Genomic DNA, 26,791 nt, shown 5'->3' with positions numbered 1-26,791 from the left:
TTCTGTGTATATAGCTCACCAGCTTCATATGTTAAGCCATCAAACTTGGGAAAGGCTTGGTCCAAAACCTGTCCCAGGTACTGAGATTGAGTTTCCTATTCTTTGAGTTAGTGGAGGACAGAAAGACACCAAACTAGGAATGGTGGGGAAAAGGTGGCATTGATCCTTTTGGAAGAGGACGATGAGTTTCAAAGATAATTTTTTGAGAAATCAATTTTGATTTTAAAGGAAAATCTTTTTTTTTCTTTTGTATGATCTAATGTGAACTTACTGATTTACCTTTTCCTGGTGTATTCAGTACAGTACTTTCCGTGTCATTTACAACGCTGCTTCTTTGTGGATTGGGTGCTTATACATTTGAATTTGAAACTCTTGACGTGCACTCTTCCTTCTCTAACATTTGTGTTACCTTTACAGTGTATACAAATTTTACCTGATCCTTGAAGATCTCAAGTTTGTTTTAACATAAAAATAATATTCTAACTTCTTATAAGTAAGTAAATTTGTTAACCAAAGAATGGGTACATATTTATTCCATGGCGTCCCAGGGCCCACACAGGCTGCTGTGAACACTGAGGGGTCCTTTCCTCATTCAGCAGCTGCTTCTGCCCTGAGGAGGTCTTCAAAGCTGGTCCTAGATAATGAGACATAGGAAAACCATGAGGAACGTCACCTTCATACATACCCACTCCATTTTAAATGGGATTATACAGCTAAACATGCTCACACGTGGAATAAAAACGTCTGTGTCTTAGTTTGGGCTATTTTCATTTATTGAGGCAAAATGAAGTACCATATTTCATGTCTCTGCCCAGAAAGAACTTGAGCTCTAAAGACAAGATGGAAGAATACTAATATAAAATGACATTTTCCAATTACTTAAGAATAAGAAAAGCAGCAGTAGAGAGAAAGGTCTTGTGATATCAGATGTATATATATGAGCTCAGTACCTTCATTTTTATAGACTACCAAGAATGAAATATACATTTATTATATGAGACAATATCTAATTACCAAGGGTGCAAACTGGAATAGGGTACACCAGGCAGAGAATCTCAGACAGCATGACGGACTGTGCCCAGGGAATAAACAGCAACACTTAGCACAGTGCTGACGGCAGAGGGGACTTCCCTCTTCACTGCACAGGTAGTGGGTAATCACCCCCTGCTGACGGGAAGCTGTGCTTCGGTGAGCTCTCCAATGAATAAGCTTCACTGTGAAGAGATGATTATGTATAGAATCGGGTTTGATGCCATTTACACAGCCAAATTAGGCTGTGGAAGTTCAATGTGCAGTGAAGACAGGGAAGTAAAAACTCAGAATAAAAAGACATATGTCTATTACAAGTTAAAGTCACACTAGGTTAATATAAACAGTTTGGTGCTTTTAAAAATAAAAGCTGAAGAATGATACCATGTATGTAAACTATCATAGAGTGTCAAGTTACATCAAGAGTTTGGAGACATGAGTGGTAGAGAATGGCCCTAATGTAATAAATATTCTTAGAGTGAGCAAATGCCTGGCTTTGGTATTTGCTCCACTCATCGTAGCATAGAAGTGCATTTCTTCACTGCTTTTCATTGCCATAAATTGCTTAAAGACAAAAGAAATCTGCTTTATATGTCAATAATTAGAGTGGACATCATGATTCCACCTATTTTGCATTGAAAGCTTAAAATTTCCCTGAAGAATCTGAATAGTTAAGCACACACATAAATAAACTGCGCAAAAATGCTGCCAGGTTCGCTCTTGATTGAGGCTGCTTGACACTCTGGAAAGAACACAGGCTTGGGGTCTGCAGATGGAGAGGTGAATTCTGTATCTGCCACTTGCCCAGCTATGACATTGGACACAATATCTAACCTCTCTTTGTAAAGTAGTAATATCAACACCTAAACGGCTGGGCTATTATGAAATTTAAATGACATAAAGCCTATGAAATCCCTGGCCCAATGCCCAATACATGGTAAAATAAGTGTTCACTGAATGCCTATTCTCTTTGCTTCCCATCCAACTATGAGTCCACCTCTGCACGTCCCCATGTGCACACGTTTACTTATCATAGGTGAAGACTACTTGTGGTTTTAATTTGTGTTAGCAGAGATTATTTGACATCGTTCAGAAACAAAAGAACTAGCTCTTCATCCCTAGGATGCTGATTTCAGTAACACATTACATATGCAGTCATGCTCAGCCTAACAACGTTTTTGTCAAGGACAGAAGGCATATATAAGTGGTCTTCTAAAATTATAATACCATATTTTTACTGTACCTGCTGTATGTTTAGGTACATAAATACTTACCATTGTGTTACAGTGGCCTGCAATGTTCAGTACAATACCACGCTGTACAGGTTTCTAACCTAGGCTGTACCACACAGCCTAGTTGTGTAGCAGGCTATGCCATCTGGGTTGGGTAAGTGCACTCTATGATGCTCACACAATGAACAACACCTAATATTTCCCAGAAGGTGTCTCCCCCCTCACTAAATGATGCATGACTGCATTCATTTTTAAAATACAGTTTATCAAATATCATATGAGGCACACAATGATCCCAAGGGAAATTTAAGAGATTAACACCCAGATTTTACAGATGAGAAAACTGGGGCTTTCAGAGTTGAGAGACTTGCCACAAATGAGGCTGTTAGCAGTGGAAAGCTTGGGGTGGCACCCAGGTTTTCTAGCTGCCACTCATATTTATTAGAGGGTTAAGGTGGAGTGCCATGAACACAGACTTTGTGGGGATCAGATCCAGGTTTTGCTACCATCAGGATGCTTGACCTCGGATAAATCACATAAATTCTCTGGCCCTCACTTTCCTCATCTATAAAATGAGTACAATAATATTATCATCTTCATAAAGTTGCAAAATATTTTAAAATGTAAAATACAAGTTGCAGAATCAAAGATGCCCAAGTAAGTGCTTGGTATATTTTAGCTATTTTGATAAGTTCAGGGTTAACAGTGTCAGAATGCCTAAAAATCTCTGAAATAAAATCTGAGCATTGTGTCCTGGGACTGATACTTACTTTCTTTTTCTTTGTTTGTTTTCCAAAGAATACTCTTATCCAAGACCTGTTTCTGTACGCCACGGGGTGTCTGATATATTCGTCCGAAGCGGAAAGCGTGCACTTTTTTGTGTGAATAAATTTTGACTTTGTAGTGCATGTCACAAATTGTAACCAGCGTCCCTGTCACTGTCGCCCTAGGAACCAACTTCACCCTTGCGGAACTGGGCATCTGTGAGCCCTCCCCGCACCGGAGTGGCTACTGCTCCGACATGGGGATCCTGCACCAGGGCTACTCCCTGAGCACAGGGTCTGACGCCGACTCGGACACCGAGGGAGGGATGTCCCCAGAGCACGCCATCAGGCTGTGGGGGAGAGGGATAAAGTCCAGGCGCAGCTCCGGCCTGTCCAGTCGTGAAAACTCGGCCCTCACCCTGACTGACTCCGACAACGAAAACAAGTCAGATGATGAGAACGGTAGGCCTGCTTCTCAAATACCTTTCCACATTCTGCCCACTCTTCTGCCTGGGGCTTGGGATGCTTTTGTTTTTTTTTAATAACGAGGTGTCATAAGACCATTCATTTTCTTTTAAATCGACCTTGTCTACCTAGTGTGAGCTGGGGGGAAATCAACCAGCTACCCTCAGGTACACCAGAAATGAGAAGAGAATTTTAAAATCACCTTTTGATGATAACACAGTATTCAGGTAGAGTCAGTGGGTCTGATTAGCAAATAAATTACATTGCAAAAGAGGCAGCTTGATAAACTATGACCCACACCTAGAAAATGTCCTCTCTCCGCAAGTTTCTAGGTCTTTGTATTGATTTCCCCTTCCCAGGAAATGGCAACCTAGGTTATTTTTTTTCCATGACGATCTCTTAAGAATCCTACCTTATCTTAGACTTTCATTTCCAGGAGGCAATGCCTCATATCCGTATTGAAGATCAAACTTGGAACAGATGCTCTGGAGTTTAATAATGACAAATAGGGAGAGACTTGTCTTCAAAAAAGTATTCTCTTATATGTTTGCGTTTCCCCTTGGCACCTATGTAGGTTAATGGTTTCCCGCATCTTCTATCACAAATCGCTACTGCCTGTCCATCAGCTTTCTGGGTGGCTTTTAATGAAACTTTGAAAATTAAATCCTTCCAATCATTAAGCAGTAAATATTGGGAAACCTAAGCAAGTCATTAAAGAGATAAGGTGCTTATTTGTGGATTTCTGAGCGACTCAGAACTATGTTGAGTCAGAAACCTTTTTTAAAAATTTTTTTTAAAAGATAAATTGCATTAGGTTACAGCTGATTTATGAAGAAAACATCAAATGCTGTGTGGTTTGTCATGAATAGATTGCATGTTTGCTAAAAGAATTACCATCACCATTAAAATGTTTACAAATAGATCAGTTTAGAATGTTTATATAAAATATTACAAACTTCTGCCAGAGCAGCTTTACGTATTTTCTTTCATTTAAAAAAGAAAAAGAAATTTGCCAGCAGACAGCTTGTTGTGAATGCAAAAGCACAGCTAAATATCATTTAATCTCAAAACTGTGTTGAAAATGCATTATTTCCTGGGTAAGTCGCATATATTCAAAAAGATGTCACTTTTTTGGATTTAAATTTATGTTTAATTCTGAAATAATTTATTCTACAGTGGGGATAAGGGGATGGATGGATCTTACTTATGCCTTCATTCATGTAGCTAATCAAGGTGTACTCTCAAGGAAAAATCTGCGCTTGACTCCTTTTGAATTTTAACAAAATTCTGACACTTGGCACATTCAACACTCTAACATCCTTATTTGATAGGAAATTACTTTTAGAAGTTTCCATAAAAGCATACATTGAATCCATTTACTGATGTCCTTTTTCAACTTCGGTGTGTGTCAGATACTGTTGAAACGGAGGCAGTTTGATTGCCTAATAAATAAAATCACTTGTAACCCAAGAATTTACAGCAAATTTTAAACAAGGTCTTTTAGTAAATCTCTCATGGTTGGTATTCTCACGTCTATACAGGGAACCATCCAGCAGGGTTATTTATACATTATAGATCTGGACCCTCTCCTTTTTGAGTTATATACATGTTAAAAACTCAGTTCATAAGGGGAGATTTCCAGGGAAGCCAAGGAAGTAAAAAATATTTGCCTTGAATTTACCAGAATTGTATAGATGGGAAAATTTTATAATTAATCATGTTTGGTAGACCAATAGTAGTCTCTTTTTTCTAGTATTATTTGAAACATTATATTTGAACAATTTTCACTTTTTGGGAGTCTGTGTAAATCCCTGCGTTCTTATGGGAAATAAACGCTTAGATACAGCATCCTGATTTTTCCCTATAATGCTAGTTCAAATGCAGTCAGAATTGCATAAGGAGAAATGTGCTTAGAAGCACTAAGCAACTCTGTGAGTGTGTCTTACAAATCGCAAAGGAAGTACTGAAGCCGGAGCTAGGTAAGAGATGGTCATTTGAAAATGTACAGGTAGAATGTCTTTCCTTTTCTCTTTTGAATATTTCACATATTCAAAAGATGTACATAATGCATATCCTGTTCTTATTTTTGGCCAGAAATAAAAATAAGAAATTTTACACATCACATCATAAACTCTTTAAGAAAATAAAAAGTGAGGTGCAAGCAACTCTGTAGGCAGAGGTGTTAACTTCAGTAAACTTCTTGCTCTTTCTCTCTGACAAATTCTGTTTAGCTCACAAAGAAATCAATGCTTTTTCACATCACTGATTTTATGAAGTTTGGGAATGTATTATCATATAGATTGACAGTTGCCCCGCTGGTTCCACACCACAGCGTGGACACTTACAAAGCCATCATTAATTTCTCACACTTGTACCCAGCCATGGCTTCCTCCATAATAAACACTGTGTCTTTCAAAACCAAATCAATAACCTTTTAGGTATGCCTCTCTTGAAGAGGAAGTAACAAGAATCTATACTTTGAGAAAGGAGCTCTCCAATTCAATTTTAGATTTTAAAGATACATGATTATAAAATGAATCTTTTTTTGTGGGATTCCATATGTTTTTATTTCATTTTTATGGTGGGATTTTGGGGGTGCATAGATTTTTCACAGTGTTTATTTAAAATCTCCCTTAAAAAATTCTGAATGTGATTTTGCTAAGCATAGTTAGCAAGTGAAGACAGATCTCAGCTACCAACTTTCCCTTCTATAGTCTGAAGCATGTATCCAGCCTTCAAAATCATGTTATAAAATCCCTGACTCTGCCAACAGCTCTCTCTAGGTCAATGTTGATTGGGCTTCCTACATGCCGCTGTGACAAAAACAACCCACTAAGTAACTTGAACATCCTATCACACCGAACACACAGAGGAACTGGTCTTTTTAAATTTTTAAAAAAAATTTTTGCAGCATAGACACTTCAGAGTTATTACCACTCACAGTTCTGCATCTTATGCTCCCTGTATGTCCACTAAATTAACATTGTGCTGGCTTGGGCTGGGTTGCTTTACATATATAAAACTCTCAGGTTCAAGTTATCTTACTAGGTGCTTTAACTCTATCTTAATGGCTTGGCTAGAAATGGCAATGAGAGTTGAGAACAGCTAGGCCAACATTTTGCTGCCATGTAATTTGGCTACATCTATAGAAAGGGCTTTCCCAGGGACTTTAAATTAGAATCCATACCTTTCTTCAGTAATAAATGTCTCATTTAAAATATATCCTCTCTGAGGCTCTTTATATCACCTGAGTTATGGAGAAAATGGGATAGTCAGTAATACACAAGAATAACTAATTGTCTCCTTATAGATACGAAGTAGCACAAACTATAAAAATCTGGTCTGTGTACTCTTGACTCCCTTAGGCAGTTTCTTCACCCTGGGGACTTAAAAATATCCTGGAGAATTTTTATTTTTTCCCAGAATAATTCTAGTTTCAGTTATTTTATTAGAAATCCAGAAAGAAGAAAAAAAAAAGACAAAATAAGCTTGGCCAGGGGATAAGAAGCCAGAAATTACAGAAAAACTAAATCCGGTATTGGTTAAAACTATAAGAAAATTATTTTTCCCCTCCCCACTCCATTTCCACCCAAAGTAAATAAGGACAATGTTCATTTTCATCTGTTGTCATTTGGGAAATTTACAATCCTCATAATGTACTTTGAGGTTGAAATATAAATGTTGGGTTAATTCCATTGCATTTCACAAAATGCATTTATAAAACAAGCTGGCTCTGGGCACATAATGGATTTGTGTAAAGTGTATTTGTGGAACACAAATTCTATTAGATTGTGAGTCCTTTTGGCAGAGGTCTGTAGTGTATCTGTGTCCTCAGCAGAGTTTCAGCACACCCAGGTACTCACTGCGTGTTAACTGAAACATGAGGAATGAACCCAGAGGGAAGGAAGGAGTTTCTTTAGTACCAGGGACAATGTATGTAGATTGCTACTGCCAACCACGTTGCGTTCATTTGTAATATGAGGACAGTTTCTTAAGTCTGCCTCCTTTCTATTCAAAAAGCAGCTCTTCAATAAATTGAGCATTAGAGTATCTCTTAGGTAAACACATACGAGACTTGCTAGTGAATTTCTGTTTCTGCCCCACTTTATTTCTCTTACATACTCTTAAATTTATTTTGTGTTTTATAATCCACTCTTCTCCTTTCTTCTACTCCATCCCACACCTAAAAATTATAGAGAATGCCTGGAACAGACATAAAAAGTTACTATTGGCCACAGACATAGCCAAGGACTCATAATTTTGCTGTTAAGAAAAGCAAAAAGTCAGGATTAAGAATAGTAAGAGTGTAGATACACAAAGCATACATTAATATTGGACTGTATTTTTGGTACTGATACAGAATGATTTCTTTCCCAGCCAAATCTTATGGAAAGACTTTCTATGAAACCTAAAGAAACTATTGTCTCAATTCCTTGAAAACAAAACAGCACACACATACACACATAAAAAAAACAGAACAAATTTTCAAGCCATTTTGATGCCAATTATTTCAAATTGTGTTTCTCAGCTTTATTTTTTTATGCTTGCAAATCTGAAAGAGTAACATTTATAAAGAAGAGTGTGAAATGAGTTATCGTGGATTGAAAAAAATAAAGGCCATAGGAACAAATTGTCATAGGTTCTTAGTCTAGTCTATTCCTAAATGAAAAGATGATCTAATTTTAATATATCTGATTCAATTCTCTAAAAATCCAGGTATCAGAGGCTATAGAGACACCTTATTTTTAAAAAGTTTATTAATGGGAGTCAAATATAAGATTGCCACAATGCTAAAACACAGCTGATAATAAATAATACGGAACCAGAGACAAAATTTAGGAATATCACATTGTCACATGGCATGATACATAAACTAGAGGTGAAAGGATTGATGTTTGCAAATGGACCTGTACAAGACTTCAGAGGTTTAGGGTTTTGGCAAATTAAGCAATGCTCACATTACTTTAAAGTAGAACAAAGTACTTGGAGGGGGGGAAGAGTATGTGCCTTATTGCAGTACTGCACGTTCCAGATTATAAACTTTAGTGGTATGGTCTTTAGTTATTTATATATTTCTCTCTTTCCTGTGGTGGTTTCTTTCATGTTTGTTAATGCTCCCAGGAGCTATCAAGTAATGGCTCCATCCAATAAATACAATAAATAAAATGAAGCACTAAGCCTTACTTTTGGCAAGGGCAGCCTGATTATTACATGTGTAATCTCTAGGCCTTCGGGGAGACATTGGGCTTGGTGGATAATCACTTGGTTTTAAGCTGCTGAGTTCCTAATATCAGTACTTTAACTTCAGTTGAGTAGCAAAGGCGGTAAAAGGGTAAGAAGAAAAATGTTTTTGTCAGTTCACAATTGGAAGCCTCTTTCAGTCAGAAAACTCTTAACTTTTTTTGCTTATTGTGCAGTCTTTTTTTTAGTTTAGTTGTTTGTCCGGGATCAAATTAAATGTATATAATAAATGGGAGATATGGACCATGAATCAAGAATTAAGGTCATAAATAAAATGAGTTAAAGCTAAGGGAAGTTGATAGTATAAATTTTCTACAGACAATTGAATCAGGATGAACCTGTACAGAAAATAATATCATACTGCAAAGGGTTTGAGAAGAATATATGAGATGTAATGGGACGCTTCAATTAGCTGTTCTAAAACTGGGACACAGTAAGTGGAAGGAAGGAGGATAGAGATTTCAGATATGTGGGTATTATGTATATATCCTCATACATGAAGGTAAAAGTGTTACTTGTGATTTAATTTTGAGTATTATTTAATGCTAGCCGAAAGAACTGCCCAGAAAATTATTCTTTCTCTGTTTTCCTAAATTCAGTTTGAGGAGTGGTAAATGAGTTGAAGGTGGGGCCGAGAGGTTCAATGGATAGTCACCAAGAACAGAAGTTACGAATTATAGTCCACGGGCTGAATCCAGCTTAAGTTGTTTTCTTTGATTCATGCAGTGTTTAAAATTTTTTAGATTAATAACCAACATTTTAAAAGTGGGAGATTTCATTAGAAATTTTTGTTGCCTCCTTTTAAAACATAAGGCAGCCAGTAACACTGGTGGGGGTTTTGCTCTGGACAAATTGGGTTAGAAGCAGTAGCAGTAGCAATTGTAGATGGGGCCTGTGTCCTTTGGGGAACCTGAGCTCCCTTCAGGCTGCTCCCTTAGTTTAAGGTCTGATTTAGCTTTGGTAAGCACTTGAGTTACCAACCCTGACCTACATGTAGACTTTAAGGAAATCAGAGATTGAAATTGTGGAAAGAAATCTAGAACCCAGCAATTTTATCTTAATTGAATACATATTTAGAATGATGATGTTACTTCTTTTTTGCAAGTTGGACTCATCTGCAAAGTGGGTTTAATTTTTCTATACCAAATTTCTGAAATAGTTTTAAGGCATTTAGATTTAAATGCTTCAGATAAAATTTAATCAAATGAAAATGAATCTAATTTGGAAAATAATAAAATAATTGTATAAGTGTGGGGGATTAAGTGGGTAACATGTCATCCCCGTCTTCTGAAGTAGATGCTCCAAAGTACTGAAAAATTAAGGTTAGAATCTTTGATTTAACACTTATAATTAAAGCTAATTTAATGTAAAATGTCGAGGTGGACTTTTTGGAAATAGGTGGAGGGAAAACCTACTTTTAAAACTTTAGCTACTTCAGCTGATTAACGAAAACCCCAGGGCTTTTCAGGAGGAAGCCATTTAAAGAGGAGGAAAATGACTTAGTACTAATTGTGTTCAGTTTTGATCCAGCAAAAGGTTCATGGAGTCTGTTATAATAAAGGGAAAGACAGTAAAACCAAGGCCAGAAGAGGAAAATGCAGTGACAGATGAAGATCTCCAGCAGGCCAAGAGTTGGGAACAAGAAAGAGTTAGAAACAGTGTTACACAAGCCAGTGGATAAGTAGGATACCCACTTATCCACTTCAGCAATGGTTCTCACTCATTATGCAATATACTACCAGTTGTCTTACCATTCAAGGGATATTTTTGGAGGAAGAAAAGGTAACGGAAATACAAGCATGTTCACTAATGGGGAGAAGCTGAAATATTTGAGCATTCTTTGGAAGAGACTAGGTTAAGAGGTAACCAGTATTTCCACTTGCATTAAACCTAAGAAAAGGAGCCTGAACTTACACTGAGAGAGCTGGGGCTTGGAGGAGGTTTGCAAAGCATTTCTCTGTAGTGTATCTCATACAGGAAACACACTATCTCACGTTTACTCATCCAAAATAATCTTTGAAATGAATCTTAGAAAAAGAAAATTGGTATTTGGAAGGTAACACACATTGTTTAAGTCAGCATATTGTAATACAAACTCAAATATGATAAAGATAAAACTGTTTTGTTTAATATTGGTGGAAAATAACAGTAATCTCAGATGAAGAGGTGATTTAATCTGGGAGATCCTTATTTTATTTCTGAAAAGATTTAAGGTATGGTTGCTAATTGCTCAGCACCATACAAAGCTATTGTGTGTGTGTGTGTGCCTCTTTGTGTGTGTGTGTCTGTGTTGTGTGTGCATAAAGGGGTTCCATTGGGAACAAGGATGTTATTGAGAGGAATAGATATCAAGTAACACAAATTGACCATATTCCAAGGAGATGGTAGAGTCAGGTCATATCTGAAAATGCCAAAATGAATACAGTTTCAGGGGAAGGAGAGAAGAGAAACCTGTGTTAACTTTGTTTTGTCTTGAACTCCGCTGGTCATCCACACGAGGGAATGTGCTCTTTAAAGCCTCATAACCCTAAAACCAATTATGCTCTCTCATCCATGTAAGCCACAATCCACAGGAAAGGGTCCACTTTCTCTCAAGTCCCACGTAAAAATTCTCGCTGGCACAGAGCCCTAAATGAGTTTGAGTGTCAGAGAAGTAATATCCGAGTTAGTGAGGAGCCTGATTTCTTTGCAATGTACAGACGTATTCTTCTGTGTTGCTCTGCTTTTCCAAACCCCCATCTTTTCCCCCAGGACTTTCCCTCCTCACCCTGCATCCAGCAAGGCCTGATCATATCTTTGGTGAACTAATTTCTTAATTATTTCATTCTACCCTATTATAATTAGTGGGATCATGTCTCTAAGATATGGTTTGGGCCTCATGATTCACTGGTGCAGGCAAAAAACATTAAAACTTCTCTGTATATTTACCTTTATTTTAATCTGTTCTTTAAAATTTTAACTTTTGAGTATGTTTTGTGAGGCATGTAATCATTGCTATATGTCTACATACACATGCACACACACACATATTTGAGAGGTTACATAGATACAAGAATGTATACATTGGAAGTGTGTCCAAATGTATATGTTGATACAGTTATATGATAAAATGTTAAATGACTATTGTTTTAGACATTTTATTTCCCAGTAGCCACTCATTCCTCAGAATATTTGGATTATCTATTATTTTGTGGCAACCCTGTTCAATTGTCTTTCTTATTGTTCACAGCCATCTGTGCTAATAGTACCTAAATACTTTTTGGTACAATTCCTATTTCTTCTGTCAATTCTCTGTGCTGACTTTCACTTCTTATTTAAATAGACAAAAATAGTGATTTTGTTGTTTACTGAAGAAACCAAGCACCCCTGTGCATTTACAGAGAAATTCCTATCTACTTACCATAGCGATATAAGAAAATAAACATTCTATATGTCAGCAAACTGGTACAGTGAGGGCAGCTTTGAGGGGGTACAGTTTTAATTAGGTTGTAAAGGAGGGTCTGGGTTTATATGAGTAGAAATGAGATGATAGATATTCCAAATGATGAAAAGCCAGTGTGTACAGAGGTTGGAGAATGGGCAGTGGGGTGGAAGTGATGATGATTTTTCAGGGGATACTCTCTTCCAAAAAATTCAAACTGCAGTCAGACTAATTAGAACACAGTGATTTTTATTGAGCAGTAGTAGAAATATATCAACAGATGTGTAGCAATCAGATGACCAAAATCTTTGAGTTTCATCCCAAGGAGTTAAAGTCTGACCAAGCAGACATTATCAAACTACTAAAAGTTTATTTGAGCAGAGACTGTTGTGTTTTAGGAAACATCTGATTAAAATACAGACGCACACACACACACACACACACACACCATACACACACATACACACACATACACACAAACAAGTGTTTGGACAGGAAGGTAACAAAATTAGAAGCAGTGATAACAGAGAGAGAAACAGCAATCCAGGTAGAAGGACGTAAGAAACCCTTAGACTAAAAAGAGTCTTCTGCTTCTTGATGTTTCAGTAGGAGAAATTAACCCCTGACCAGCATATGAATGCTGAATATTTGTAATTAAGATAATAACATTTTAAAAGCATCTAATTTAAGCTGAATAGCAAGAAAATAGGAGTAAGTACATGATTCCACACTCATGCAGTACGGGGAGTGTTCCTTACAGTGTGATATGCTCTGCTTACATATAGAATACAGTCTTACAATAGCTAGACTCCAGCATTTATAATACTTAATCAAATGACTAATAATAAAATAACATCAAATATTGCCTGTGCAAGGAAAGCAGTCATAATATTATTTTTAAAAGCACAGTTACTGTGTTGTAGGCAAACTTCAGCTAGAACTATTCCAGGTTGATTAATAGTTTCTTGAAGATTATTTTTGTTCCTATATCCTTGCTGCTTCTTCATGAGTCATATTCTCATGTAATTTGTTTAATTGCTCCTATAAGTATAGTTATGTCTCCCTCCTCATCCCTAATCTTTTATATTTTTATCTCTCATGTTTTTTAATCAGGCTTGAAAGGGGTCTACTTATATTCCTTTCAATCTTTCTTTTTAAAAAAATTTTATTGATACATATTCGATGTACATATTTTCAGGGTATATGTGATAATTTGATACATTCTTGTAATCAAATCAGGGAAATTGGAATATCCTTCACCTTAAATATTTATCTTTTCTTTACACTAGGAAAATTTAAATTAATCTCTTCTAGTTATCTTGAAATGTGGAATTGATCAATATTATATGTGGTCACCTTACTAATCTATAGAACACCAGGTCTTATTTCCTCTTTCAAGCTTTCTGTTTGTCTTTATTATTTACTCTAATTTTTCTTTTTCATTAATTTTATTGTGGGCTTATTTTTAATTTCTTCATTTTAACTTTTGGAATATATTTTATTCTTTTTCTGACTTTTCAAGATGGGTACTAAGTTTTGGTACTTTCAGTCTTCCTTATTTTGTAAAAGTAAATATATTTACCAGGTCCTGTAAGATTTGACAAGAAATGTCCTCTTCATTGCTTTCTAAAGGGTCTCAGTGCATCTGGACTCCCAAAATAAAATAGAATCCTAATGCTACCACTTTTTCACGTTAGGGCAATTTTTTTGGTTGATTCTTTATGATGTGCAAAGTAAGATACATAGAAGTTTATATGTATTATGTATAAGCATATATGTATAAAATTATATAACATATCTGTAAGTATCCAAAAATATATATAAGGTATATATATATATATACATTGTGTATGGATATATGAGATATACATATATATTTATGAAAAGGAATAAAAGTCACCTGTAATTTGATACCAGAAATAATAATGCTTAATATTTTGATTCATATAATTTTCAGTCTTTGTGTTTCTGTGTGAGAGAAAGTAAGAGAGAGATATTAATATTTATACAGTGTTGACATCATGATTTATAAACCCTACATAGCCTTATTTTTTTTCAGTAACTATACTATGAACACTTTCCCATGGTATTAAGTATTTTCTGCAATATTTAAGGGGTGCATACTACTCCTTTAGCATAATACAGTTCCTCAATTTCCTTTCATTGGACATGTAACTTTAAAAATTTTAGATGCATGTTTTTCCACCCTTGTGATACCTCACTTCGAAGGATGGGCTCAATCTCTATCCAGGATAATATAAGAGGAGCTAGTTCACCATTGTTTTTTGTAGTTGAGTAATATTCCATGGTACACATATACCACATTTTATTAATCCACTCATGTATTGATGGGCACTTGAGTTGTGTGAATTGTGCTGCTATAAACATTTGAATGCAGAATTAAAAAAAAAAATAGATGCAGTAAAGAGTTGTGTGATGAATAAAATCCTTATAGCTAAATTCCTGTGCACATCCCTAATTATTTTCTTAGGATGGATTCCTAGAAGAGTTAGAACATACATAGTTATGCAAAATTGAAATTCTTTTCAATGGTTTCCTAATAGTGATGTATAACTCTTGCACTAGCATGATATGAGCGTCAGTAGGCACACTGGCTCCCTGTGCTCAGGAGTTACTGGAAATTGTCAATAATGCTTTTCCATGTTAGAGATAAAATTAGTTTTATTCCGGTTGTTATTTATTTTAATATGAGCAACTCTGCATGTTTTCATTGTCTACGTATATTTGTTATTTTATTATTTGTATTTCTTCCTTAGATGAAAAGATATGAAAATGATTCATCTCATTTTTTAGTTTGTATTAACTTTTTACAATGTCTACAGTGATCTCAGAGAAAGTCCTATTGTACCTTGTTATTCATAAAGATTATTTAAAATGTTCATTTACAGGTGTGAAAATCAGTTAGCTACATTTTCAAAACCATATGACTCACTTTCTATGGGATGGAACAACATGTATTTATATATATTTATATTTCTATATCTATGTATATAGATATATAAAATGTTGATTTGGGTATATCAGAAATCAGAGCTAGCTGGAAAGCCGTTTAAAATGGTTGCATTAACCAAAGAAGAAATGCTAGCGCTGAGTAGAGAATTTTTTTCCATATTAAGTATGTCAGCTGTTATTCAGAATGCAGGACTTTATTTCAGATTGTTAATTTATAACAAGCCAAGGATAGAATTGCATTCCACATGATGAAAGGAAATTCACATCTACTAAGACAATCTGCAAGGCACCTTGAGGAGATAGAATCGAGTAAATTATGTATTAAATATTCTTAAAACTTCCTCCATCTATGGTGCCTTTGATTCAATGAGGTTAGTAATCATAAACACAGTGGTATCCCTGCTATTGGTATTTTCACAAAATAGGTAGTTCTGCCTGCAAGATAAATATCTCAGCACATAAGGAAATACTCTGAAAATAATCATGTGGAAGCAATTACTATTATAATAAGCACATGGTTCTGCTAATATACAGTGTTGCTTAATAATTGATGTCATAGAAAAAAAACAGTGGAAAAATTTCTATATTCTGGGGCATCCCCTTGTACATTTAGAATGGAAAAGACCCCAGTGAAATGCAGAACAATTAAGAGAATACAGGTTGTCTTCCATTTCCGCTGATACACATTTATGGCTATGAATAACAAGGCACATTGGGAAGGCAGGAAGTATACAAATCAACTTAATCTGTCCCACTGTGGTATTTCAGGCCCTCCACAATATAGTCCAATTTTATGTTTTTAGCCCTTGCTCCCACTTCTCCTCTAAATATATTTTCAGCTCCAGCCCAACTGGGCTACTTATTTTTCCAGAGAACATTCCTTCCTCCTCTGTGTCTTTGTCCATCCTGTTCCCTTTGTTTTCATTGTTTTCCCCAAACCCACCTACCCATCACATCCCCACCCATCATCGAAGAATTATCTAAGACACCAAGTCCTCTAGGAAATCCTCCTGTTCTCTTTAACTACATGTGAACTCCCACTCCTTTGAATTTTTTAGCATTTTATTTATCTCTTTCTTCTAGAACTTTGGGAAAATGGTGCAGCCTTCACCATTGTACAGAAATAAGTAATTTATGGTGAATTTTGGAGATAGAATATGGGGCATTTGACAACGGTTTCAATGCAATAGCTGATTAAAATAAAAGAGCTATAAGAGGATTTCTAGCTTTAGCAATTGGATGGATTCCTGAGTATTAGGATTTGGGGGCGTATGCATTTTAGACGTGGTAAGAAAGACAACCGAGTAGAAAGGCAATGTGGGTAGTTGTGTAAGTATTTAAACTGGAACCTAGAAGAGAGATCTAGACTGGAGATCTAATTGAGAATCAGCTGCGTAACAGTGGTCTATCTAATCTGCAGAAGCAGATGCGCTGACCCAAGGAGAAAGGTAGACAGAAAAGAGAAGAGGGCTAGGAACACACTCGGAGTAGTCCTCAAATGCTGGATAGAGGAGAAGGAACACACAGAAGAGACTGAAAGCAAACTGTGGTTGCACGTAGTAATTCTCTATTTATTCCTGTTTGTGTGATTTTCAGTAGGGCTCCTGATGGCTTCCAGTTTCAGGGTGGCTTCAAAATCTCTCAACCCATGGTCGCTCTGTTTCTTTTCTCTTCATAACTCTGCTGTTTCAATCAAAGGAGATAAAAATTGAATAAGCCTAATAATTACAGGTGAAGGAGAGAAAGAAATTAATTTAAAAAGGGATAGCGGTGCAGGAACATAAATAAGATGGGCTTTATCCTAGGACTGGTAAACTGGTGTGATGGTTAATTTTATGTGTCAGCTTGGCTCGGCCACACCCTGTCCACATAGCTGGTTAAACATTATTTCTAGGTGTGTCTATGAGGATGTTTCTGGAAGAGATTAGCTTTTGAATTGGTGGGCTGAGTGAAATATTGGATGGCCATCCCCCGTGAGGGTGGGATTTGTCCCATTCACTGAGGGCCTGAGTAGAACAAAAAGATGGAGGAAGGTTGAATGTGGAGTTAACTTTGGCTGACTGTTGGAACTAAGACATTAATTTTCTCCTGCCCTCACCATTTCTGGTTCTCAGGCTTTTAGACCTGAACTAGAACCTGTGCTATAAGCTCTCCAGCTCTCAGGCCTTTGAACTATGCCACTGGTTTTCCCCAGCTTGCAGATGTCGACTGTGGTTACTTCTCAGCCTCCATAATCACATGAGCCAGTATCTTATAATAAATCTCTTCATATATAATTATATATGTATATCCTATTATTTCAGTTTCCCTGGAGAACTGACTAATACAACTGGTCTCTAGAATAACTTCAACATATATTGAGTAATTAGTGGCAACAACATTTAACTGTAAATTTTTATTGCACTCAAAATATTTTTTGAACATCTATTATGTATTATGCTTAGAGTATATTAGTGAAAAACTGGAAACAGATTCCTGTCCTCTTGAAATTTAAATTCTATTAGGCACTATATAATAAACATGAAAGAAAGAAACAAAGGAAGGGAGGGAAGGAGGGAGAGACTAAGGATGAAAGAAAGAGAAAGAAGGAAGGAAGGAAAAGAAAGAGAGAAGGAAGGAGGGAGGGAGGAAGGAAGGAAAGAGAAAAACATGCTACCTAATGATAAATGGTATGAGAAAAAGAAAAGAGGGTAACAATAGTTAAAAGTATGTGATTGTGGGAGTTTTGCAGTAATAAATAGGGGTGAAGGGGCCAGGGAAGGCTTCATTGAAAAGCTGACATTTGAAGGAAAACTTAAAGGGGGCAAGGAAATTAGCTATGAAAAAGAATTCACTACACAGATTCTGGGGGTATGCTATTCCAGTCAGATGGAAGAGCTAGTACAACCACTTTAATGCAGGCATATTCCTGGTATATTCAAGGAAGTCAATGTGATTACAGCAAGATGCAAATTGGAAAGAATAATAAGAAATGAGAACAGAGAGGTAAAGGTGAAGCTGAGTTGGGTCATAGGCTATTTAAAATGTTGACCTTTCTTTTGAGGAAAATAAATGCCCACACAGAGTTTTGAGCATAAGAATAGCATGATCTCACTTCCTATGTCAAAAGAGCACTGTGGCTATTGTGTTGAGAATGTAGTGGAAGAAGGCAAGGGTAGGGAGGACAGGAGGCTATTGCAGTAATCAAGATGAGAGATGACAATGTCTGGACAATGAGGGTGGTGAGAAGTGGTCTAATTTTCAATATATTTTGAAGGTACTATTTCTAGATGTATTGGCTGAGAGGTATGTGAAAAAAGAGACATCAAAAATGATTCTCAAATCATTTGCACATTTTTAAATCTGGTTATTTGGTTTTAGCAATTGAGTTGTAGGAGTTCCTTATATGTTTTGGTTATTAACCCCTTACAGATATATGTTATGCAAATATTTTCTCCCATTCCGTAGGTTGCCTCTTCACTCTGTTGATAGTTTCCTTTGCTGTGCAGAAGCTTTTTAGTTGATGTAGTCCCACCTGTCTATTTTTGCTTTTATTGCTTGTACTTTGGGTGTCTTAACCAAGAAATCATTGCCACAACCAATGTCACAAAGCTTTTCCTCGATTTTTTTTAAAAGAATTTTACAGTTTGACATCTTCCATTTAAGTCCTTAATCCGTTTTGAGTTTGTTTTTATATATGGTGTAAGATAAAGGTCCAGTTTCATTCTTTTACATGAGAATATCTAGTTCTTCTGACACCATTCTGTTCCCTTGGTCTGTGTGTCTGTTTTTATGCCAGTACCATGCTGTTTTGATTACTATCACTTTGTGATATATTTTAAAATCAGGAAGTGTGCTATCTTTAGCTTTGTTCTTCTTTCTCAAGATTGCTTTGGCTTTGAACCAAGATCATGTTTCTATATGAATTTTAGAATTTTTTTCTATTTCTGTAAAAAAATGTCATTGTGATTTTGATAGGGATTGCATTAAATCTGTAGATTGCTGTAGATACCATGGACATTTTAACAATATTAAGTCTTCCAATCCATGAACACAAGATGTCTTTCCATTCATTATTGTCTTTTCTAATTTCTTTCATCAAAATTTTGTAGTTTTCAGTGTACAAGTCTTCTCACTTCCTCAGTTAAGTTTATTCCTAAGAAATTTTTTGATACTATTGGAAATGAGATTGTTTTCTTAATCTTCTTTTCAGATAGCTCATTGTTAGTATATAGAAATCTGACTAATTTTTCTATGTTGAGTTTGCATCCTGCAACTTTATCGAATTTGTTTATCAGTTCTAACAGTTTTTTTGGTGGAGTCTTTTAGGTTGTTTTATACAGTTGTTAGGGTTTTCTACAATAAGATCATGTCACCTGAAAACAGAGATAATTTTACTTCTTCCTTTCTGATTTGGGATCCTAGTGTTTATGAAAAACTATATGGATATAACTAAAAATAGAATTACCATATGATCTCACAATTTCATTTCTGGGTATTTATCCAAAAGAATTAAAATCAAGATCTCAAAGGGATATATGCACTCCCATGTTTACTGCAGCATTATTCACAATAACCAAGATGTGGGAAGAAACTAAATTTCCATCCACAGATGAGTAGATAAAGAAAACCTGGTATATACATACACTGGAATATTACTCAGCCATACAGAAGGAAATCCTGCCACATGATACAACCAGGATAAACCCCAAGAGCATTATGCTAAGTGAAATAAGCCAATCTCAAAAGTACATACACTGCATGATTCCAATTATAGGAAGTATCTAAAATAGTCAGACTAATACAAGCAGGAAATAGAATGATGTTTGCCAGGAGTTGGGTGGGGAATGGGAAGTTGTTTAGTGAGTGTAAAGTTTAGTTATGCAAGATAAATGAGTTCTAGAGATATGTTGTACAACATTGTGCTTAAATTTAACAATACGTACTATAGGCTGGGCGCGGTGAATCCTAGCACTCTGGGAGGCCGAGGCAGGTGGTCAGGAGTTCGAGACCAGCCTGAGCAAGAGCGAGACCCTATCTCTACTAAAAATAGAAACAAATTAGCTGGCCAACTAAAATATATATATAGAAAAAATTAGCCAGGCATGGTGGTGCATGCCTGTAGTCCCAGCTACTCGGGAGGCTGAGGCAGTAGGATCACGTAAGCCCAGGAGTTTGAGGTTGCTGTGAGCTAGGCTGACGCCACGGCACTCACTCTAGCCAGGGCAACAAAGTGACACTCTGTCTCAAAAGAAAAAGAGGATAGAGCTAATGTTTTCTGTTTGTAGCACACCTTAAGAAAAAAAAAAAGACTCCCAAGACTTTCATCTGAGCTTCTGAAGGTATGAATTTTCCTCTAACTGAAATGTTAAGTTACATCAACTGAAACTGCAGTGGAACAAATTATGGAGTAGAAGATGCTAAAAGCTTAATTGTGGGGGGATTAATGGAGAATGAGATAGCAAGATCCAGAGACAAAATCAAAGAAAACTCTTTCCATGAATTTGATTGCAAATGCAGGAAGAGAACTTTTTTAAAAATAAGAGAACTATATATTCGTATGCTGGTGATAATGATCCGATAGAGAAGGAAAGATCAGTTGATGATAGGCAAAGGAACGGAATCTATTTTGCCAAGTTCAAGAATGGGAAGTTCATCTATGGCAAAGGGAGAGGTCAAGTATGTTGGGGAAGTCTGTGGAATTTCTTCATTGACTGCTTCAGTTTTCTTAGCAAAGTGGGAATTATTGTCATCAAATGAGAAAGAGGACAGAGGGGGAGGTGTTAGAGATTTAAAGAGAAGAGAAGTGTGAATAAGTTGTGTGAGAGAGTGGAGGTGCTATTTTTCAGGGTTAGGTGTACGTGTATGTGTGTTTTGTTTTTGGGGGGTTTTTTTGATTCATGCTGTACTAACAAGTGCAGGCATAAAATAAGTAGAATTTGATTTAACTACAACTCTGATTTTACCAAGCCAGTACCAAATACCATGGTGCAATAAAAGGGGAAGTGAGTACAGGGGCTAATTATAAGTATTATAATGATTTGGCATGAAAATTAAGCCAAGGATGAAGATGAGAACATCATAGAATCGTAGAATCAGTTGGCTGCCAATGGGTGTCAAAAAACCCTGAAGTCAGGGTATGGGAGAGATGTGAGCTAGAAGGGTAAGCCATGGTGATTAGAGAGTGGGTAGTATGAAATTGAGGTTGAGGACAAGTTGTAGTTATCATGTTATGACCATGAGCATGAGTTGCTCAGGTTGGAGGCAAGATAAGGTCAGTGGCAAACCAATTCAAAGAAATGAAAGTCAAGGTTTTTTAAGAATTGCCTATGTGTATACTGACCTGTCCATGCCTGTGGAGTGCTGGGTAAGTGACAGAGAGCCAGGAGTCGACATTATCCAGAAATGGAGAACTGGGAGTGAAATAGGGTTGTCAGTGAATGATAGTGAGAATGACAGTTGATGTGTGATATAATCTGACGGCAAGAGATATAAAGCTGAGGATGTCTACAGAACATTGAGGAACCGTGGTCTACCAGTGACAAAAAGCAGTATGTTCCTCTTTCACATCTTCAGTGCCAGTGGTATGAGGGTGAAGGGAAGGAAAACTGCCCCCACTTTTGACAACTTCAGGGCAAGTAGTGTCCTCGCAAAGATCAAGATTTCCACTGAAGTAAAAATGTGAAATGAGCATTTGGAGAAGTGTCTGAGATTTTTTTCAGTGATTGAAATACAGAGGTATAATAGACATAATAAGGATGAAAGCAGACAGTGAAGTCCAGGCTTTGAATGTTAAGAGATAGGGAGGGATGGATCTCTGGAACCTCTCTTAATCCCTGATGATGGGATTAGGACAGCAAAGGTATGGTTCAGTCCTGGTGGACTGCTTCACAGTCCCAGTCTGTTTCTCAGTTAAGGCAATGGTCAACTTACGATGCTGGAGAAGTTATGGAATTTTCCTTTAGTATAAAGAATTGTGTGTCCTTGGGCAGTGTGGAAAGAAAGGAGAAACATTTTCCGATACACTGTGAGAAATCTTAAGGATAAGCATCACATCTTACTCATGTGTGTTCTAATGTCTAGCACATTGCTTGTCAGAATGAGTCATGAAACTCTGGGAGGGAGGAAGGGAGAATGAGAGAGAAGACAGGACAATGAAGGAAGAAAAAAGAAAGGAAAATAGAAAGGCAAACTCAAAAAGATGAAAGATTACAAAATACGCATTTGTAAAAACCACACTCAGTAAGAGACCTAAGTCCTCGTTCATTTGATTTAGCAAAGTTTGTCTCAAAATAATCACAAAGCATATTGTAAGCCTGAAAATTAACTAATAAAAGAAAATGACAGTGTTTTAGAGATCATTGCAATCCACTTTATAAAGCAATGTATGGAAACCATGAAAGATACGTTTTATTGCAAACAGCGTTAAGTGTGTGTGTAGCCATGGTTTGATGTGCAACTGACCCTTCTCATTATGAAGAGTAATAACCTTCTCGCTTTGAAGAGGTGAATAACCTGGGGAATTAACAACCCAGTGAGGAAGGGGTTCAGAGAACAATGGCAAAAGCATTTCATACGTTCTAAAAAAAAAGACATATCTTGTATAACGGTGCAAGATAGTGTTTCTATTCCTGCTGAAATAGTAGGTTAAAAAATGGTATCTGTACTTTGAAGGTATCATAATGACAACTTGATCTTGTATACCTTTGTTTGCTTCTGTGAAAGTTGAGCCAAGAAAGAGCAGGCTCTAAAACATAACTCAGGATCATTTTCTGTAGAATCCACTAAGTGGGCTTCAATGCTTTAAAAATATCAAAGATTTCTATCACTATCTCCCCTAGGTAAACTGTGCCTGTATCCATGACCATGACCTTCTTTCAACTTCCAATATGTTTTTATGAAGAAAATTCAATAACTATATACACTCCATGCACTATAATGGGAGAGGCCAGGGGCTTAGTAGAAAAAAGTCTAGAGACCTGGGTTCTTGTCCTAGCTCTGGCACTAACTAGCCATGTGGCTGGGGGCAACAGACCTCATCTTTCTAGGTGTCAATATCATTATTTTTAATATGAACACAATAGAGGCAGGGTGGCATGGGTATTAAGTGTGGGGATTTTGGAGTCAGATAGACAAGTGTTTGAGTCTTAGTTCTGTCCTATATCAGCTCCATGACAATAGCAAGTTACCACTAAGCTCTCAAAACCCTGGTTTCTTCTGTCAAATCAGGATAATAAGTTGTACTTCTCCTTTATTCTTGTTGTGATTATTAAATGAGTTGAGAGAGTATGTCAGCTCTTAGCAAAGTACCTGGCATGTGGCAAATAGTCCATGCATAATACCGATTATTTTTCATATTACTGTTGTTAAAATAGTTTTCTTTGTTGCTGCATTTAATCAATTTAGACCGCTTTTGAGGTTCATAGATTTATCACATGCAAATGATTAAATGTGATTACTGTGTCTCCTTCATAACTCTTGGCTATCAGGTCCTTGGGCAGAATTGATCCTCTGGTAAAGGCAATGGGGATTGGATAATTTTCACTTAGAGTAGCCACCTTCTTTTTCTGGGAACCTGTCACAAGCGGGAGGTCTGCCTTGTATATCAAAAAAGAATTCTAGAAGGTGATTTCATTTTTTGCTTTCATTTTGTTCTTCAAGGAAAAGGAGTTAAATATTAATTAAGAAGTCTAATCCAGTAAATATAGAGATGCAGCCATCCTAGACTTACAGAGTTTATGATAAAAGGAGCCATGAAAGGGATCAAAGCCATTAATAAGCTCAGATGAGCAGAGTGAGGCACCGAGCCAGAGACGCAGGATCAAAATATGCAAGAAGGCCAATCGCAGGCCGCAGAGCAGAGAGCCTTTAACTACAGGAGAACGTGGCAGCGTCACTCATTCTGAATACAAGTCATCAAACATTTATTGAATGTCTACTACATGCTGAGAACTGGAAATACCAAGATAAATTTCACATAATCCCTGCGCTCACATAACTCACATCCTGGCAGGAGGAAAGAGACCTAAATGGAGACAGGAGGTAGAATAACGCAGTAATTAAGCACGTTTCTTTGGAATGAGACTGTTAAAGCTGAGTTCTGTCACATCCTAGCTTTTGGAACATAGCAAATGACTTCATCTTTCTGAGCCTGAGTTTTCTTCACTGGTAAAAGGGAAGTACCTGCTTATAGATTTGTTGAGAAGAGTAAATGAGTAAAATGTTTGAAATGGGCTCCATGTAATGCGGACTACCTAGTATAGGCAACATTTTACATGTTATTTCATCACTAAAAGTTGCACAGAGAAGTTACTGTTCAGGCTGGGCTTTCAGCTAGAGGAAGATTGTATCAGGTAGGAAGCAGAATAGATGAAATTATAAGCTGAGGCTGCAATGACATGGTGAATTCATGTACTGGAATGGTTGGGAAATAAAGAACAATCCCATCAGAGAGGAAGGAGTGGTGGGGTGGGAGAGAAATTGGAAGTGAACAAGAAGAAAATTGGAAAGTTCACCCTGTGCCAGCTTTTAAGCATTTTGACTTTACCGAGGAAGCAAATGGAGTCCACCGAAGGTTGTTAACAAAGGAGTGACTTGATTAAATTTACGTTTAGAAAAGTCATTCTTAATATGGAATCTCTATTGGGAGAAGGGGGACTTGAGTCAGAAAGATGATTTCAAAGACTAAGAGCAGGTAATGGTCCCATTTGGGCAGTGAGGGTGGTGGGAAGGAGCACAATAAAGGGAGGTTTTTGGAAGCCACTGGACAGGGCTTAGCAACTGGTCTGAGTGGGCAGAGGAGGGTTCATAAGGAGAAAGAAGATTCCAGGGTGATTTTAAGGAGCATGAGGTTAGGAGAAGGTCAGCAAATGAGATAGAGGCTAGGAGGAGAACATCTGCTTGACAAACAAGAAGTTTGGTTTTAGAAAATATTGAGTATAGATTTTCTCAGACTTCTGTGTAAGGATGTTAAATAGGCACTTGAAAATGCTTTAATGGAAATAAGACAGAGTGCGAACCTGGGGCTAACGATAAGGAAAGGATCATCCATAGGTTATACTTGGGGCTACATTGGGGGTGACATGTCTGGCAGTGGGAACATTGAGAGGCCCAGTGCAAGGACAAAATCCTAGAAATACTGCCTCTTAGGGGGCAAGGCAAGGAAGAGGAGTCAGCAAAAGAGATGAAGAAAGGATGCTCAGAGAGAAGAGGGGTGAATCTGTCCTCTTCTTGGAAGAAGAGACTATCAAGAAAGGAAAGATCAACTATGCCAGAAGCCACAAAAAGTTTAATTAGGATGAAGAATGAGGAAAGGCCTTTGGACCTGACATTGGTAAGATTTGATGGAACATTCTGGAGTGAGTCAGTTGCAAATGTCTGATTGAAAGGGCTAATGCCAAGGAGGGTGTCAAGGAAATGGAAGCAGAGAGTAGCCGTTACATCCTGGACATAGGTGAAGACCCCGCATCTCCTGTACTAGTGCCTCATTGCAGTAGATAATCTTGTCTCTTGCTGTGTCTAGTTTGAAGTTTTCAACTTAAAGGAGTGACGTTACGTGACAATATTCACCATATTCTGTCCAAGAGGACCTTGATCTAGATCAAGGATGCTTATGGAGAGGAGCTGATGCTTGGAATTACTCAAATTAGAATTCTAAAAATTGTGTCTGCTGAGAACCATGTGCAGTCAGGAAGATTATTCTCATAATCTATATAGCACTTAAAGATTATTATAAAACAAGAAGTCCTTAATTTTTTAAAAGGACAGAGTAGAAAATCTTCTGAATAATTTTAAGAAAAGCGTTTTACTTAAAAATATAGCTCCTCTGCAAGTTTACAAGTAAATGTTAATCAAAAGCCCTGCCCTCTCTGATGTAGTTACTCAGAAGTTGCACAAGACTGTGGATGATAAATAGGCTTCCGTGATCTATTTTAAACTAAATAATAATTTTTTTTTAATGGAGAAAACCCTGACTTTCAAGATTTAGATGTAGGTGTGAATTTTCCTATCAGAACACTGATATTCCAAATTTTGAGAAATGACATAAAAGCCACTGACAAAATTAGTTGGTTTTTTTGTTTGTTTGTTTTTGTAGTTTGTTTGTTTGGGTTGTCAGTTGTAACTTCAGCCTGTCTTTAGTAGAAGAAAGTAAGGTGAAGAACAGAACTGATTAGAGGGTATATTCTCCTTCCCACTCCATTTCACACCCTCAACCAGCACGTGCATAGTTAATGACCCTTCCCTTCTTTCTTTTGATTCTTTGTTATATAGTCCTGTAGCTTTTTAATAATCCCTTTAAAATGAGGTAAGATTGGCAGTACCATATTTCAAAATAAGAGAAGCAGTTAAAGCTTAGGTTTTGGCTTTAGACAGACCTGGATTTGAATCCCATCTCTTCTACTTAAAAGCCTGGTGGTCCACCAATTTCTTAAAGTTCCTGAGATTCTCTTTTGTCAACAGTAAAATGACAAAACAGAATATAGATACCCATTCTCCAAGGTTGTTGTGGGGATTACTTGAGCTAATACATTATATTGGTATTGTATCTTCCTTATGCTCTATTCTCAACCAAGGGGTAACATCATAATTATAGATAGAAACAATTACCCCTGAAAAATCCCTTAAACTGGTTCTAAAGTAGAAAAAGTATAGTTTTATGCACACAACGCTATACAGTGACAAGTATG

General features: G+C 36.8%; 1 protein-coding gene across 2 annotated transcripts in view; it reads left to right on the top strand.

The window, feature by feature from the left end:
- Positions 1-26,791, top strand: part of TENM2 (teneurin transmembrane protein 2) — a 1,161,672-nt gene that overhangs the window by 369,693 nt on the left and 765,188 nt on the right. For both annotated transcript variants that reach the window (XM_045551217.1, XM_045551218.1), the window contains one exon: positions 3,212-3,487. In XM_045551217.1, the coding sequence (XP_045407173.1) occupies positions 3,212-3,487 (276 nt within the window). The remainder of the gene's footprint in view (positions 1-3,211; positions 3,488-26,791) is intronic.

This window comes from Lemur catta, chromosome 5, assembly GCF_020740605.2.
Source record: "Lemur catta isolate mLemCat1 chromosome 5, mLemCat1.pri, whole genome shotgun sequence".
NCBI lineage: Eukaryota > Metazoa > Chordata > Mammalia > Primates > Lemuridae > Lemur > Lemur catta.
The sequence above is the reverse complement of the archived record's forward strand: the minus strand, read 5'-3'. Positions and strand labels throughout refer to the sequence as shown.